The sequence below is a fragment of the Akebia trifoliata genome, chromosome 6 (genome assembly GCF_017979445.1).
Source record: "Akebia trifoliata isolate Shusen 1 chromosome 6, ASM1797944v1, whole genome shotgun sequence".
NCBI classification, from domain to species: Eukaryota; Viridiplantae; Streptophyta; class Magnoliopsida; order Ranunculales; family Lardizabalaceae; genus Akebia; species Akebia trifoliata.
In genome coordinates this window covers 6307940-6323417 of record NC_141380.1, presented here as the reverse complement: position 1 = coordinate 6323417, position 15478 = coordinate 6307940, and the positions used below count along the sequence as shown (strand labels likewise).

At 32.4% G+C, this 15478-nt stretch overlaps 2 protein-coding genes across 2 annotated transcripts; both read right to left on the bottom strand.

The window, feature by feature from the left end:
- Positions 1-1679: 1679 nt before the first annotated feature.
- LOC147399920 (uncharacterized) lies at positions 1680-3805 on the bottom strand. The gene is made up of 2 exons (XM_086446627.1): positions 3116-3805; positions 1680-1921 (listed from the first exon to the last, which is right to left on the bottom strand). Exons 1-2 carry the CDS (start codon positions 3755-3757, stop codon positions 1841-1843), a joined length of 723 nt encoding a protein of 240 aa, XP_086302753.1. The 5' UTR covers positions 3758-3805; the 3' UTR covers positions 1680-1840.
- A 3183-nt stretch (positions 3806-6988) lies between these two features.
- On the bottom strand, positions 6989-8617 carry LOC147399919 (uncharacterized). The gene is made up of 2 exons (XM_086446626.1): positions 7999-8617; positions 6989-7251 (listed from the first exon to the last, which is right to left on the bottom strand). Exons 1-2 carry the CDS (start codon positions 8608-8610, stop codon positions 7171-7173), a joined length of 693 nt encoding a protein of 230 aa, XP_086302752.1. The 5' UTR covers positions 8611-8617; the 3' UTR covers positions 6989-7170.
- Between the last annotated feature and the right edge of the window lie 6861 nt (positions 8618-15478).

Here is a 15478-nt window from a genome sequence, read left to right as displayed (position 1 = left end):
ACAAAAAAAATAAATAAAGTTATTTATCACCGTTGTATTTAATTTTAAAATTATATATGTGCTCGGTAACCATCCATTTTTAATACTACTTACGAATCTCAGAAAACTTTATTTTTTTTTTACCATGAGGTTTTTTATGAAATTTAGAAAGATGTGGTGTATGATTGCCAATATGATAATCCATGTGGATCCTACAATATTTTTTATGATTTAAAATCTAAAAATTAAGATTTCTGGGTAGTGAATGTACAGGCAGGAGAGAGAAATTGCTCTCTTATTACCATGTCATCAGCGCCATATATCAAAATAGTGTTGGGCTGTGAGCAAACAATCACTCGTCGAATCCAAAGTTGGTCTCCCGCATTCTTAGCCAAAAAAAAAAAAGAAAAAGAAAAAAGAGAATGACTCTCAAGGACTCTTTATCGAGGATATGCACTAAATGGTCCTTTAGTAAAGAATACAGACTATTTAAGTCCCACTTAATATAATATTAGTCTATTAAGAATCTTTTGAAAAAAATTTAAAGAAAAATACTTGAAATACCCTTTTAATAACTTTACAAAGTATTTGACCAAATAATATAGGAAGTCAAATAAAAAACTTGACCAATGTATTTATTTATTAATATTTTTGTGAAAAATAAAAATAAATAAATATTTTATTTATTAAAAACTAAAATTTAATATAATTTTATTTGACTCATTTGTGTGGACTAGCTACTTTTTTAGTTGTATCAACTCAATGAATAATCAAGTCGAGTTTTAAAATTATGTTTTAATTATTTAAAATTACTTATATATTTTAATAAATCTAATATACATTAATTAAATAAGTTGGATGATGATCATACTCATATCCATCATCATTGGTATAGTCATCATCATCATCATCTATGTGATTTAAAGATTATTAGTTTTGATAAGAGAAATAATTTTTTTTTTAAAATTGATCTATAAGAGATGACCATAATTTGATCTATGTAATGTCAGAAGATTTTTAATGGATATAATCATCCTATCTTACTTTTTTATACACTTTAAGGAAAATCCACTAAAATATCAAGACAAATTTCGCATGAAAGCCCAATCTTGATATGTTTGTTATGTTTTCTCTCATCTTCATTTTTTTTTTCTTTTCTAATACAGGGTTGATTTTTATTTTATTGAATTTTGATTGAATATGGATGGAGACACATTTCCAGATCTGGTGCCATGGATACTCTGCCACGTCAGAACTGTGAGAATCACAGTGTATGGCCTATGTCACCCCAGCATTACTCCTCCATAAAACCCCAAAACCAGGTTTTTCAAACCCAAAGCGGATCTACCTTTGACGGATCGAGGCGCTTTCACCAACTCCCTTTTAAAATGTTGGCTCCCCATATCAGACATTTTTTTTTTGTTTTGCTAACACCATCTACGTTTAAATTCATCCATACAAAAGGAGGTTTACACCAAGAAATAAGCAACCTTCTCTGCAGTCTGATGAGTCTTTGAAGAAAACCAGAGCTTCCTCAGTAGATGACTTATTAGTGAATCAGATGGGTGATTTAAAACTTTACTTGGTTATAGGATCTTGAAGAATGCTATTTGAATTCGAACTTGACGTTTCAATCAAAGATATACAAGTTATTAGTGAATGCATTAGCGAAAAAACTTTCTAACAAGATCAACAAACCAAAACTCACAAACCATTGGTAAATACGTTTACAAACTATAAGACTGCAACATCTACAATCTCTCAAGAGTTGGTGAGAATTACTCGCGGGATAATTGTGATTAATAAAAAGGGAGTGGCCCTCCCACACCAACTTATCGATTAAAAAAAAAGAGTGCAACATTTAATGGGTTTCTTTCTTCTCAAGGAAAACTTCTGACAGAACTCTGCTCGACCACAATGATGTCCTCAGCAATTCCAAACCCTAACACCACCAAAATATATGATAATTCTCAAGAACAACAGTAGCAACAATAATAATAAAAATAATAATAATAGGGTGAATTACCATTTCGTGAGTTAAAAATGAGTTATTTATGATTTCGACTCACTGTTTATTTTAATAACCAAAATATGAACAATCTGTTTTTGTTTTAAAAAAATTCAGAATGAAGTGATTATATCTCAGGTTTAAAGTGACAATTTGAAGATTTAAAATGAAATTATCTCTTTAAACTTGCGAAAAAGTCACTTTAAAAACCTTTGAATTCATTATTGTTCATGATTTGGTAACTAAAATGAACAGTGAGCCAGAATCATAAATTCGTCAAAAGTTTATTACTTTTTCATAAATATCTCATAATAATAATGCATCTTTGCTAAATAAGGAAAAATTGTATTAATAAATAAGGAAATTTACATGAGAATTAAACCTTACTGACACATGTAAGATTCGGTAACAATAAGTTATCACCCATTACACATTTCTTCATTGAATTTGGAAGGTCACTATTGTTTAAAAAAAAGTGGATGTTTTCAAGACCACAGGCGACAAAAATGTTTATAGGTTTTCACTATACCAATAATAAGAATTCTAATAATATGACGCGGTATTTTGCTAATGCCATTTTCTCTCTCCTATCCATGGTAAGAAAAAGAAAACTTTCTAATCTAATCACCTTGTAACATTCAAAAACATGATCCGATACAATGGAGTTGTAGAGGACAAAATTATATGAACTCTAAAAAAAATATTAAAAATTAGTTATTTTTCACCATTGAATTTTTTGTTTTAAATTTGGGCGCTCACTGGCTGTCCATTTTCAACACCTTGGATCAAGCACAAAAACTAATATATATTTTTTTAATAAGAATATTTTTAAGAAATCTAGAAAGCTGTGCTGTTGATTGTAAATGAAATAATCAATGTGGGCGCAACAACCATTTTCAAGATTTGAAATTTGAAACATAAATATGTGGGCAGTGGGCAAGAGAGAAACTCTCTCTATTGCTGATGTCATTTGCGTCATATGTCAAATGTTAGTCTGCGAGCAAACACATCATTTAGCGCCAAGGGCATGCGTCAAAACCGCGTCATATTATCACCACTCTTCTACTAATAATAATAAAATAAAGTGATTTACATGAAAATGCATAAGAAAGAAGGTTAATTTCTTACTTCATCTATAGTTAAACGAACCACCTTCTCCTCAAGGGAACTGATATTCTCAACATCGAACTTGTTGAGGAGAGCAAATATAGAAATGGTGGACATGGGCGTCACCGCCAAATCATCCATAACCATGTAAGTCACCACACCCTTCACGTAACCTCCTCCTTCACTAGACAATGACGATGACTGCACATTGGAAGTTTTAGGAGCGATGTAGGTTACCTCGTTGTTCATGTTCCGGCTACAAGCAGGACATATAGTCCCTGCAGTGTCCGTCATGTACTTGGGACTAGAGTAATTGCTGCACGTGTAGTATTTTGATTCTTCCCTAACCATGTTCGCAGACAGGAAAGGAATGTCACCAGAACAAAAAAATGATAATTTGGGTTTCAAGAGGGACTCTTTGTCTTGGTTTGGCTGGATGTAAGTGGAACTAAGTTTCTCTACACTCTCATACAGTTTTCCTAAGCTACCCACCATCATCTCCTTTGTAAGGAGATCGATTACGGATCCAACGTGTAGAGACAATAGGCCGAAAAGAAAATCGACAAAGTCTTTGTCCGCTTCTGCAAATAAGACTCTGTTGGCATTCTTGTCCACCAGAAGCTTAATGGTCACCCTTGTCCTAGCCATGTCTGTGTAAACCATGCTGTCTATGGAGATCTATTTATATATAAATGTGAGTTGCCAGGGAGATGGAAATACAAACAAAACATTAGGGTAGTAAAACATTTTCTGAAGAAGGGAAAAACTTCTCCAACATGCCGGACCCACTGATCTTAGTTTTATGTACTGCGAATGCTTGTAAGATACCTTTAATAATTAATAATGAGTCAGACTAGCCTGACTAACTTAGTAAAATTTTGAATCATACTAAGGGCTGTTGGGCCCACATGGATTACTACATTGGCAATCCAAAGCTACAGCTAGCCTTCTAGATTTCATAGAAAAACTCAGATGCAAGGAAAACAAACTCATGGGTGGGTGGGTGATGGCTTTTCAAAAATATGGGTTAGAAGTTTCAGATTAGGCTGATTTTTTGTGAGGATGGTATCTATGATGAGAAGATCATCCTGACAAAAAATCAATCCAATCTAAAACTTTTAAGCCCATCACAATTGGTTTACAAATTATTGGTAAAACATTAACAATCCACATTCTAAATCACTTTTGATGGTGTTAGAAGTTTCAAATTTGATTGATTTATTTTTAGGATAATTCTCTCATCATAGAGATCATCCTCACAAAAAAATCAGTTCAATCCAAAACTTCTAACTCATATTTTGAAAAACAATAACTATTACATTATTTTTACATATGTCCCATGATCCGTCCCCTATATATATATATATATAGGGTCCGTTCAGCACACAAAAATTTGGCCAACATTTTAGCCAATCATTTTTGTCCTACATGGGTTAGAAGTTTTGGAATGAGCTGATTTTTGATGAGGGTGATCTCTACGGTGAAGAGATCATCATCACCAAAAATCAGCCCATTCCAAAACTTCTAGCCCCATGTTTACAAGTTGAAAAATCGTGGACCGTCCATTTTTTGTAAATCATTTTTTATGGGATTAGAATTTTTGGAATAGGCTGATTTTTGGTGATAATGATCTCCTCACCATAGAGATTATCCTCACTAAAAATCAGCCCATTCCAAAACTTCTAATCCATGTTTTGAAAAATATTTTGCCAAAATGTTTGGTGCTGAACATTTCCCATATATATATACACACACACACACACACACACACCCCGAACTCTTAGATTTAAAATTCAATGGTAAAAAAAAAATAAAAATTTGAAAAATCAAATTCAAAGTTCTCAAAATTTTATTCTTTGCAACCTTGTGGCATGGGATCAATTCTTTGGAAGCCAAAGGTAATGGGTTAGGAAACATTCCTTACTTAAGTAAGGAAAGTATTTTACTTTAGGAATAAAGAAAATAGTTTGGATCCTATACACCAGGGGTGGAGGATCCAAACTCTCCTCCCACATGTCAATACATGCCACATGATCAAGAATCCACTTTTTTTGTTTTTTTTTTTTTCCCACTAAGTGAGCAAAGAATATGTTGAATGAAAGAAGAAAGGAAGAGTGATATGTTGCTCACAGCCCAACAATTGTTTGACATGTGGGGCCAATGACATCAATGATAGAGAGAAAACTTCTCCGCACGTCCTCTGCCCACAAATTCATTTTTCAAGATTTCAAATCTTAAAAAGGGTGGTTGTTAGTCCCACATTAACAATCCAACATCACAATCTTCTAGATTTCATGAAAATATTCATAATCAAAAAATAAATTATTTTTCGAGTTTGATTCAAGGTATTGAAAATTAATGGCTATCGAGCATCCAAATTTAAAAATAGAAGTCAATGGTGAAAAATAACTATTATTTTAATTATTATTTGTTAAGTCATATAATTTTGTCCTCTACAATCCCATTGCATCGGATCATGTTTTTGAATGTCACGAGGTCATCAGATCAGAAAACTTTATTTTTGCAAACATATGTTGAATCTTCCTTATGCAGCCCTTTAGAAGCATCCAAAGTCTAGTTGTCAAGGAACTAACCCTTCCTTCACTGCATTTACCACCAACCAAGAATGAACCTCAATAATGATTCCAAGCAACCTTAACTCCTCAACCACTCCCCTTCCTTAAGCCGCATTGTTGAGGGACCAAATGACCAGGCTTTTGTGAACATTAGCTTACCCTTGTAATTAATTCGTAAAAAAATTTATTATTAATTTTTCAAGTTCTTAATTATGTGGCATGTTTTGAGGTGTGAGGAGGATTTTAATCATCCACCTTCAGTGACTATTATTTGGACTCAGAAAAACAAAAGACAGATTTACTGGATAGACATATTTGTAGCATTTTTATTATAAAACTCCCTTAAAATTCTAACAACTCCAAGGGAATCTTATTTTATCAAGTTGGTTACTCAAAAAGTCTTGGAAAATGATCCATATCATTTTAAAAGATTAATTACATATAATATATTTAGTTCTTTAAATCAAATATCTATATCATCTCATTCTCTTTCCCAAAATCATGGATCAAACTAATTTTTTTCTCTAAATTTTAACGTGAAATTTAAAGGGTTGTGATGTTGTATTGCCAATGAGGCCATGTGGGCCCAACGATGGTTTTAGGTAAGAAAATGGATGTTGAGCGGAGTCAAGATATCATTGGTATTTGATTTAAAAAATTGAGGCTTCTTTGAAAATTTAATATTCTAAAATAACGTAGATATCACTTCAAGATTTGTTGAATAATAAACTTGATAAAGTAAGATTCCTTAGTTGTGAGAGTTTTTTAAATAAAAGTGCGATAAATAGATTGCCCAATAAATCTTTTTGAAAATGTCCTACCTTTTCTTCAGTTTTGAAGCGGATGTGGATGTAGTAAAGTCTCACTTAATCTAGAACGTACATACAACGATCATGCATTATGACACGTGGAAAGCTTGATAAGGGAGTGGATATTTCAAATGGGCTTTACTAGCCTCAATCCACGGTTGAGGCTCTCCAATATCAACATGACGGTTAGGATTTGAGGAGAAACACAGATTTCCTAAAGATCAGCTTGGCTCTTCTAGGGATTAACATGCATTTCCTAGGGATACAATTTTCTTTGGAATCCTTAACATCCCAATGATCACGTTGATGGAGAGCGTCAAGCCATGGGTTTTAGGCTAGCATTTTCCATCTCAAATATATACAAATGCCTGAAGTGTACATCTAAGTTACCCATTTGTTCTTTCAACCCAAGAGTTCTTGTAATAGTATGCAATTCAAGAGAAGTTGCTTGCTAAAGCACTTTAATGGTAGGTCATTTTCTTTGCTTTTGCTTATTCGGAACTAAAATAGTATTTTGCAACTGATATATAATAACATCAAATGCAATTCTTTAGTATCTCAGTACACTTTATGTTCACAATTAACGTCAAGGCTCAAAGAGTATAGTGAAGCTTACTTCGACACTAAGAAGCTAATAAGATGGACAAACTTCGTACATAAGCCTAACAAGCAATAAATAAAACTGCAACACTTAATTGGATTCTTCCTTCTCAAGGAAAGAATCAGATAGGACGGTGCTCGACCACAATGATGTCCTCAGCAGTTCCAAACCCTGACATCGCCAAAACAAATGATAATTCTCGAGAAAACAAAAGAAAAAAATTAGAAAGAAAAACAAATAATAAAAATAAGAATTTATCTCGCAAGAGCTTGCGAGAATTATAGCAGATGATGTAATATGTAATTTTACTCGTGAGTAAATTTAATAATAAAAGAGAGTAATGCTGGAATGATTTCCTTGAGCTGATGTGGAGGTGTGCATTCCACCATAGATGTTTTTTTTGGTCGAAGGTAACCACAATAGATGCTTTTCGTTGTGGAGGTGTGCACTGCCATAGGAAAAGCATCTATGGTGGAGGGCACACCTCCACGTCAGCTCAATGCCCTAGGAAGTCATTTTAACATTGTCCTTTAAAAAAAGAGTCATGATCAGTTGACTTGCCAGGTGGCATACTCAATCGACTCTCTGACATGACAAGTTTGGGAACCGTAGATCTGTACGCCTCAAGATACATGATTGCACTTCCCCATAAAAAAGTTTATCCCGAGGGAATCATGTATCCCAAGGCATACAGATCTACAGTTCCCGACCTTGTCTACGTTAGGAAGTCGATTGAGTGTACCACTTGGAGAGTCATATTATCAGGACTTAGAATAAAAAATAAAAAAATAATAAAAAGGAGCCCCTTCAACCCTAGTTTACTCATATAAAAAATATATATAAATTTAACAAAAAATATATAAATAAATAAACAACAGATTTAGATCAAAATGCATAAGAAAGAAGAAGGTTTCTTACTTCATTCATAGTTAAATCTACCACCTTCTCCTCAAGGTGACTGACTTTCTCAATGTTGAACTTGTTGAGGAGAGTAATGCTAGAAATGAGAGACATAGGCGTCACCACCAAATCATCCATAACCATGTATGTCACCATACCCTTCACGTAACCTCCTCCTTCACTAGACGATGATGCCACATTGGAAGTTTCAGGATCAAAATAGACCATCTCGCTGTCCATTTTGCGTTGACAATTAGGACATATAGTCCCTTCAGTTTTGGTCATGTAGGTGTGATTACTGTGGCCATATGAACATGTGTAGTATTTACTAGCCATGTTCGAAGGTAGGAAAGGAATGTTGACAGCACAGAGTGATGGTTTTGGTTTCAGAAGAGAATCTTTGTTTTGGTTTGGCTGGATATAGGTGGAACTAAGGTTTTCCAAACTCTCATACAGTTTTCCTAAGCTCCCCACCATCATCTCCTTTGTAAGGAGATCGATTACAGAGCCAAGGGGTAGAGACAATAGGCCGAAAAGAAAATCGACGAAGTCTTTGCTCGCTTCTGCAAATAATACTCTGTTGGCCCTCTTGTTCACCAGAAGCTTAATGGTGACCTTTGTTGTCGCCATGTCTGTGTGTAGCTAACTATTGTAAAACCATGTTATATACGTGATGATCTATTTATAGATAATATGGATGGGGGAGATAGATGGAACTACTATCAAAACAAGGGTAGTAAAATATTTTCTCAAGAAGGGAAAAACTTTGTTATGAGATAAAGACTTCCTCATCGTGCAAAACCCACTAATCTTAAGGTGTGATTGATAAACGAAAGTTAAATATGAGAGTTAACAACTCAAGTTGCTAAAGATTATGTTTGGAAAGCTAAACTCAGTAACTCTCCAACTTCTTAAAATTGAAGTATTTCAACTTTCACCCTAAGAGGTGAAAGTTGGCAACTCTCTCTCTCTCATGGTCTCTTTTAAATTATATTTATTATTATGATAATATGAAAATAAAATAAATAATAATTATTTAAAAACTAAAAAATAAAAATAAATTTATATTATTATTTTATTATAGTAATGAAAAAAGAAAATATAATAAAAAGTAATTAATAATAATAAATTAAAAATTAAATAATATTAAATTTAAAAAATATAACTTAGATTACTATTTTATTATAATAATGAGAAAAGAAAAGATAATTAAAAAATAATAAATAATAGAAAATAATTATAATTATAATAATGATAATAATATATTATTATAAATTAAAAACTAAATAATAAATAAATAAGACTTATATTACTATTTGATTATAGTAATGAGAAAAAAAAAGATAATAAAAAATAATTAAGAATAATAATAATTAATTATAATAATAATAATATAGGATTTATTATTATTTTATTATATAATAAGAAAATAAAGGGTAATAAAAATAAAATAATGAAATAATAATAATAATAAAGACTATATTACTATTTTTTGTAAAAGTGAGAAAAAATAATTAATAGTTTAAAAAAATACAAATAAATAATTAATATAAATTAAAATTAAATTTTGAAAAATTAAAATTAATAATAATAATAAAATAATTTGTCTTTAAACTCAATCAGGAAGTTGGATTTTTTTTAAAGTTGGGTAAATCACACTTTGACCCCCCTTTAGTTTGGCATAATTCCATTTTGACCCCTCATATTTTGATAATTGCACTTACCTCCCCTTTCATTAACTGGGTTAAAATTCGGATGTTATTTTATAATTTTACCCTCTTATTTTATATTATTTTTTTATTAAAAAATAAATTTTCAAACAAAAATTAAAAATGTCTCAGCTAAGCATTCATAATTGAACCCATTTTTTCACAAGCAGATTTTTATTTATAAAAAAGAATAACATTTTGAAAAGGGTAAAATGATCTTTATAAAAGAAATTTAACAGTTAGATTGATGAATATTTGACGAAAGGGGGTAAGTGAACCCCTTAGATAACTATAAGGGAGGTAGGTATAATTATCAAAACATTAAGAAATCAAAACGGAATTACACCAAACTATAGGGAGTCAAAGTGTAATTTCCCAGAAAAATTTCCTCCTATCTCTCAATGGAATTAGAGCTCTATATACTAGATAAAGTATAATTAACATTCACTTTCAGAAACCCACCAATTTTTTACTTATAACACACCACACTTATATGTAGAAAAGCATTTAATTTCAAAAGGATTGGTGTGTTGTAACTAAAAGTTGGTGTGCCAAGAGAATTTCTCTTGACAAAATACCTGCCAAGTGATCTCTTGAATAGATAGTGTATTCATTAATTTCGTTTCTTTTTCAAGTGCTGCATAAAAATTTGAAACAAGACCCTAGTCTATTTTTCATGAGCTCCAAGCCATTACAATTGTTTTTTCTACTACTGATTTATTATATGAATGCTGATAATATGATGCATTTTTTGTGCACGCCTACCAACGTGTTTACTCACAACCCAACAAACGTTTGACATGTGGCACGAATGACATTAGTAATAAAGAGAATTTCTCTCTCTTACCCGCTCACCACATATTTATTGTTTTAGATTTTAAATCTTAAAAAAGATCGTTGGGCCCACATTGACTATGACATTGACCATCCAACAACACAATCTTTTAAATTTCATGAAAATATTCATATTCAAAAAAACATATATATATTGTTTTCTCAACGATCTTGGTACGCGGTTGACGTGGCAAGGACACAGAACCATAGATCGTTTTCACCCGAAAAGGATGTGCGGTTTTGTGCCCTTGCCACGTCAAACGCATACCAAGACTGCGTGCATTCATCATGAAATGACTTTGAAAGAGTCGTGATAATTTGACTACCCCACGTTGCATACTCAATCAACTACCCTGATGTGGAGAGAAGTTTAAAGCTTTCAGCCCAACTCTCATTTACTTACATGGCTGCCATGTAAGATTCTGCAACGTTAGCCATAATAAAAATAATAAAACGCAAATCTGAAATATCTCTTGGTCACCATTACAACTACTTGGATTGCTTGAGCATCTCTCCAAGCTTTGAAATGCAACTTTTTCTAAAGAATTCATTCAAGGATTATCGATCGATACTCCTCTTGCAAGGATTGAGTTTGAATCTGGAAGTCTACGCATAGGGCTTCATCTGATTCTTCCCCCAATTGTAGGATTCTCATAAGATGTTTTTGGTTTAATTAATCTAACTTTTCTTGGTGGATTTCGATTCCAAGAACTTCGTAGTTCAAAACAGATTCCAAGTTTGAATCTTTTAGTAATGGAAGGTTTAGAAATGGATCAAGTGAAGGAGATTTAGGCGTTTTATGTAGAAAAAGTTTGAGAGATTGAGGATTCAAGGTTTTCCAAGGAATTGAAGATGATTTCTGAGGATCTTATTAAGGGTTTTGGATCTTTTTCAAGCGAAAAAGCTCTTTCCATCCACTCCAACATCTTCATGCTTTTGGAGATAAGAAATACAAATCTGAACCTGAGATCTATGTGATTCAACTCGATCTAAAGATATGTTTGGTAACACTTCTGAAGTCTAAAATCTAGTTTCTGTTTTTTAAAATCTGGAATCTAAAATTTGGTTATGAAAAAGTTGTTTATTTGTCATTTTTAAAAGCTTTTGGTTACAAACAAAATTTTAAAAGATAATAGTCATTTTGACAATATTACCCTTTTGTAATTCTAATAAATAGTTAACTAAATTGCAAATCTTAAATTTAACAACTTATGGCAAGTTAGCATAGATGCACCTCCTAGTAAACGTAAGCATAAATCATCAAAAAATAACTTCTAAACTCCTTGAAAAAATTTCATCAAAAATGTGAAAATCCATAAGATCCTAATTATCCTATCAAACCACTTGCTTGTCTATGGTAAAACAATATAGACGATATTCAAAAATACTTTTTGATGTGCAAGAACTACCCAATTGGATTTAGATGTAAACTACATAATCACCTCTTCATCATCCATGGAATAAAGAATTCTGAGTTATTCCTAAAATAGACACTAATATCCTATTAAAAATTGTCCAAAACTAAAATGACTATCCTAATAATCTTAATCATTTTTTCTTGAAATACCCAAATCAACATAACCTAAATCCCATACACTCAAAAAATCCTAAAGATTTTTAAATTACAAGTGTATAATCAAAATTACATATATGAAACATATGATGTTAAAAGAAAAAGAGATGTCTATTAATGAATGAGAATGATAGATCAAAGATAGAAAGAGATCTTACTGTATTAATTTCGGGGTAAAAAATATAGTGTTTTCGAACACGAAACGAGAGAAATGGAAAGACCTTGACAGACCTGTCGTAGAGGAAGGAGAGGTCGAAGAGAAAGGAGAGGTAGAAAAGTTAAAAATAAAGGTTTTAGAGTTTGTATAAAGAATGGATAAGTAATATAAATCAATGTTTTGATGAGGGTATTTTAGAAATAAAAAATAAATTCAAAATTCAGAACTTTCATCCAGCGTCCCCCCATCACTAAACCAAAACTTTTGAATTTTAGTTCTTAATTCTAAATTTTGAATCAAAACAAATAGCAATAGAACTTCTGAAATTTGAATTTTAAAGGTGAACCACCTCCATTCAAACTTCAAAAGTGTTATCAAACACACACTAATTGTTTCAATCATATATGGACAAGCAAGAAGAAGAGTGAAGAAGAGGTGAAATGGGTCTTCTTTTTTTTTGACGTGGCAGTAGGGAAGTCATGGGACCAAGTTTACACTCTCCACGTCAGGGTAGTCGATTGAGTATGCCACGTGGAACAGTCAGATTATCACGACTCTAAATGAAAATGAATCAGATTTTTAATTATGTCAACCTCTTTCTCTTCAATGAAACTCACATCCTTAATGTTTAACTTGTTGAGGATAGTAATGCTTGAGGTAGTGGACACCACCACATCATCCATCACCATACATTAGACCATTATAAATAGGACAGATATATGGTCCCTTTTTTGTTGGTGGTTATGTTAGTATGATTTGAAGAACACTTGTAGCAATTCCAAACGTGTTAGGAGGTAGCAGAGGAATTTCACCAGGACAGAAAGGTGATAATGATTTCAAAAGCAAATCTTTGTATTGCTTTTGACTGCAAGTGTGCGGAACTAAAGTTCTTTGCACTCTTATATAGATTAGCAAAGCACCCAGACATGTTCTTCGTTGCGATGAGACTGATTACTAGCCTAGAGGGAGGGCCAAAAGACTAAATAGAAAATCCACCAAGTCTTTGCTTTCTCGTTGCTTCGGCATATATTGGTTCTCTTGTCTACTTAAAGCTTTATGGTCAGCTTTGTTGTTGTCATATTGCCAAGTGTAAGCTTGCTATTTCTGATGATTTCTTTCTTTATTTATAGATAAATATTTGTGGAGGAAGATGGATAGTGGAAAATTGAGAACACAAATGCTAGGGTGACTCGGGATAGATGAAAGATTTTAATAGAAGTAGTCGATTGAGTATGCCACGTGGAATAGTCAGATTATCACGACTCTAAATGAAAATGAATCAGATTTTTAATTATGTCAACCTCTTTCTCTTCAATGAAACTCACATCCTTAGGTTTAAAACTTGTTGAGGATAGTAATGCTTGAGGTAGTGGACCCCACCACATCATCCATCACCATACATTAGACCATTATAAATAGGACAGATATAGGGTCCCTTTTTTGTTGGTGGTTATGTTAGTATGATTTGAAGAACACTTGTAGCAATTCCAAACGTGTTAGGAGGTAGCAGAGGAATTTCACCAGGACAGAAAGGTGATAAGGATTTCAAAAGCAAATCTTTGTATTGCTTTTGACTGCAAGTGTGCGGAACTAAAGTTCTTTGCACTCTTATATAGATTAGCAAAGCACCCAGACATGTTCTTCGTTGCGATGAGACTGATTACTAGCCTAGAGGGAGGGCCAAAAGACTAAATAGAAAATCCACCAAGTCTTTGCTTTCTCGTTGCTTCGGCATATATTGGTTCTCTTGTCTACTTAAAGCTTTATGGTCAGCTTTGTTGTTGTCATATTGCCAAGTGTAAGCTTGCTATTTCTGATGATTTCTTTCTTTATTTATAGATAAATATTTGTGAAGGAAGATGGATAGTGGAAAATTGAGAACACAAATGCTAGGGTGACTCGGGATAGATGAAAGATTTTAATAGAAGTTATCCATTGAGCGCATTTCCCACATTTGAAAATCCTTTTCCCAATGGAATTTACGGCTTAATTTCTAAAATGTATCTGTTTCAATTCCCTATGAAAATTTCTCTTTCTTTTCAAATGGACCCAAAGAAAAAACAGAAGGATGATTTAGATATGCCCTTACATATTTTGATAATATCATAGGGGTATTGCTAACGTGTGCTATGATGAGCACTTATTAAGATGCATTAAATACACCTTGAAAATAAGCACTATTGGAAGATATTTTGGGTAGAAAAAAAATTGAGGTCATTTTTGGTAGGAAAATAAAGTTTGGAGGTAAGGGCACATGTTAACAAAACCCATATAAGAGTTACCCCTCGTGTGATCTCAAAATGATATAGTTCGCCCCCTTACCTAGGTTATTTCTCTTATAGACTAATGAAAATGAATTCAATTCCCTTCTCTTCACGTCCTAGCCAAAGCCCCTTTTATCCCAGAAAATCTATCATCTTCAAGTCGTTAATCAAAAACTCTTGATTTCTTTCTAAAGATCCATCTCCTCTAACTTCTATGGAATTAAATTTGAGAAACACGTTCATTATTAACTTGGTAAGATTTCAAATCTTGCTAAGGGCAGTTGAGTTTAAATGGGTGGTAAAATTAGTAATCAAACACCACACCCTTCTAGATTTCATGGAATAGCTCATATAAAAAAAATCAAAAAATCAAAAATAAATAAATAAATAAAAAGAGGGTTTGATCCAAGGTTTTGAAAATTGGATGCCACAAGGTGAGCTCAATGACCTTTAATAAGATTTGAAATCTTACTAAGTTAATAAGGGTAAACTAATCATTAAATTTTACCCTATCATCCATGTCTTTCATCAATCAATTTCAACCTCTTGTAAAAAAAACCCTAGATTTTGTTCTACCACTAATTGTCTTCTACTTGATTAGGATAACTAATTTGATGCTTCATTGTTTAATGTAGTTTGACGACCACTCTGATCACGTTGATTCTACAATAAACCCAATGATACCACAGTCGGATCCTAGATTTCATTAGTAGGGATATGTATATTGCATTTACTTTTTCATTTTTCATTTCCTTTTGTCTTGCACTAGATAATTTCATACATGCCGAAAATAGGGAGTAAAATTGCCTAAAATGGGTCTCATCGCATGATTTCGACTTCGAGGTCAATGATTTCTACTAGTGCATTTTGACTTTATATTTTTTGTTATCCACAATACGTGAGAAAAACCTATATTTGACGGACCAAAGAGTTAAAATTTTCATTGTCACAATTTTTTTTT

What these genes read in the sequence shown, in the direction of transcription:
- LOC147399920 (XM_086446627.1), bottom strand. Translation starts at nt 3,757, where the DNA reads ATGGTTTACACAGACATGGCTAGGACAAGGGTGACCATTAAGCTTCTG. An exon ending in TTCGTTTAACTATAGATGAA is followed by an intron (nt 1,922 to 3,115) that starts GTAAGAAATTAA and finishes TGGTGGTGTTAG; the next exon opens with GGTTTGGAATTGCTGAGGAC.
- LOC147399919 (XM_086446626.1), bottom strand. Translation starts at nt 8,610, where the DNA reads ATGGCGACAACAAAGGTCACCATTAAGCTTCTGGTGAACAAGAGGGCC. An exon ending in TAGATTTAACTATGAATGAA is followed by an intron (nt 7,252 to 7,998) that starts GTAAGAAACCTT and finishes TGGCGATGTCAG; the next exon opens with GGTTTGGAACTGCTGAGGAC.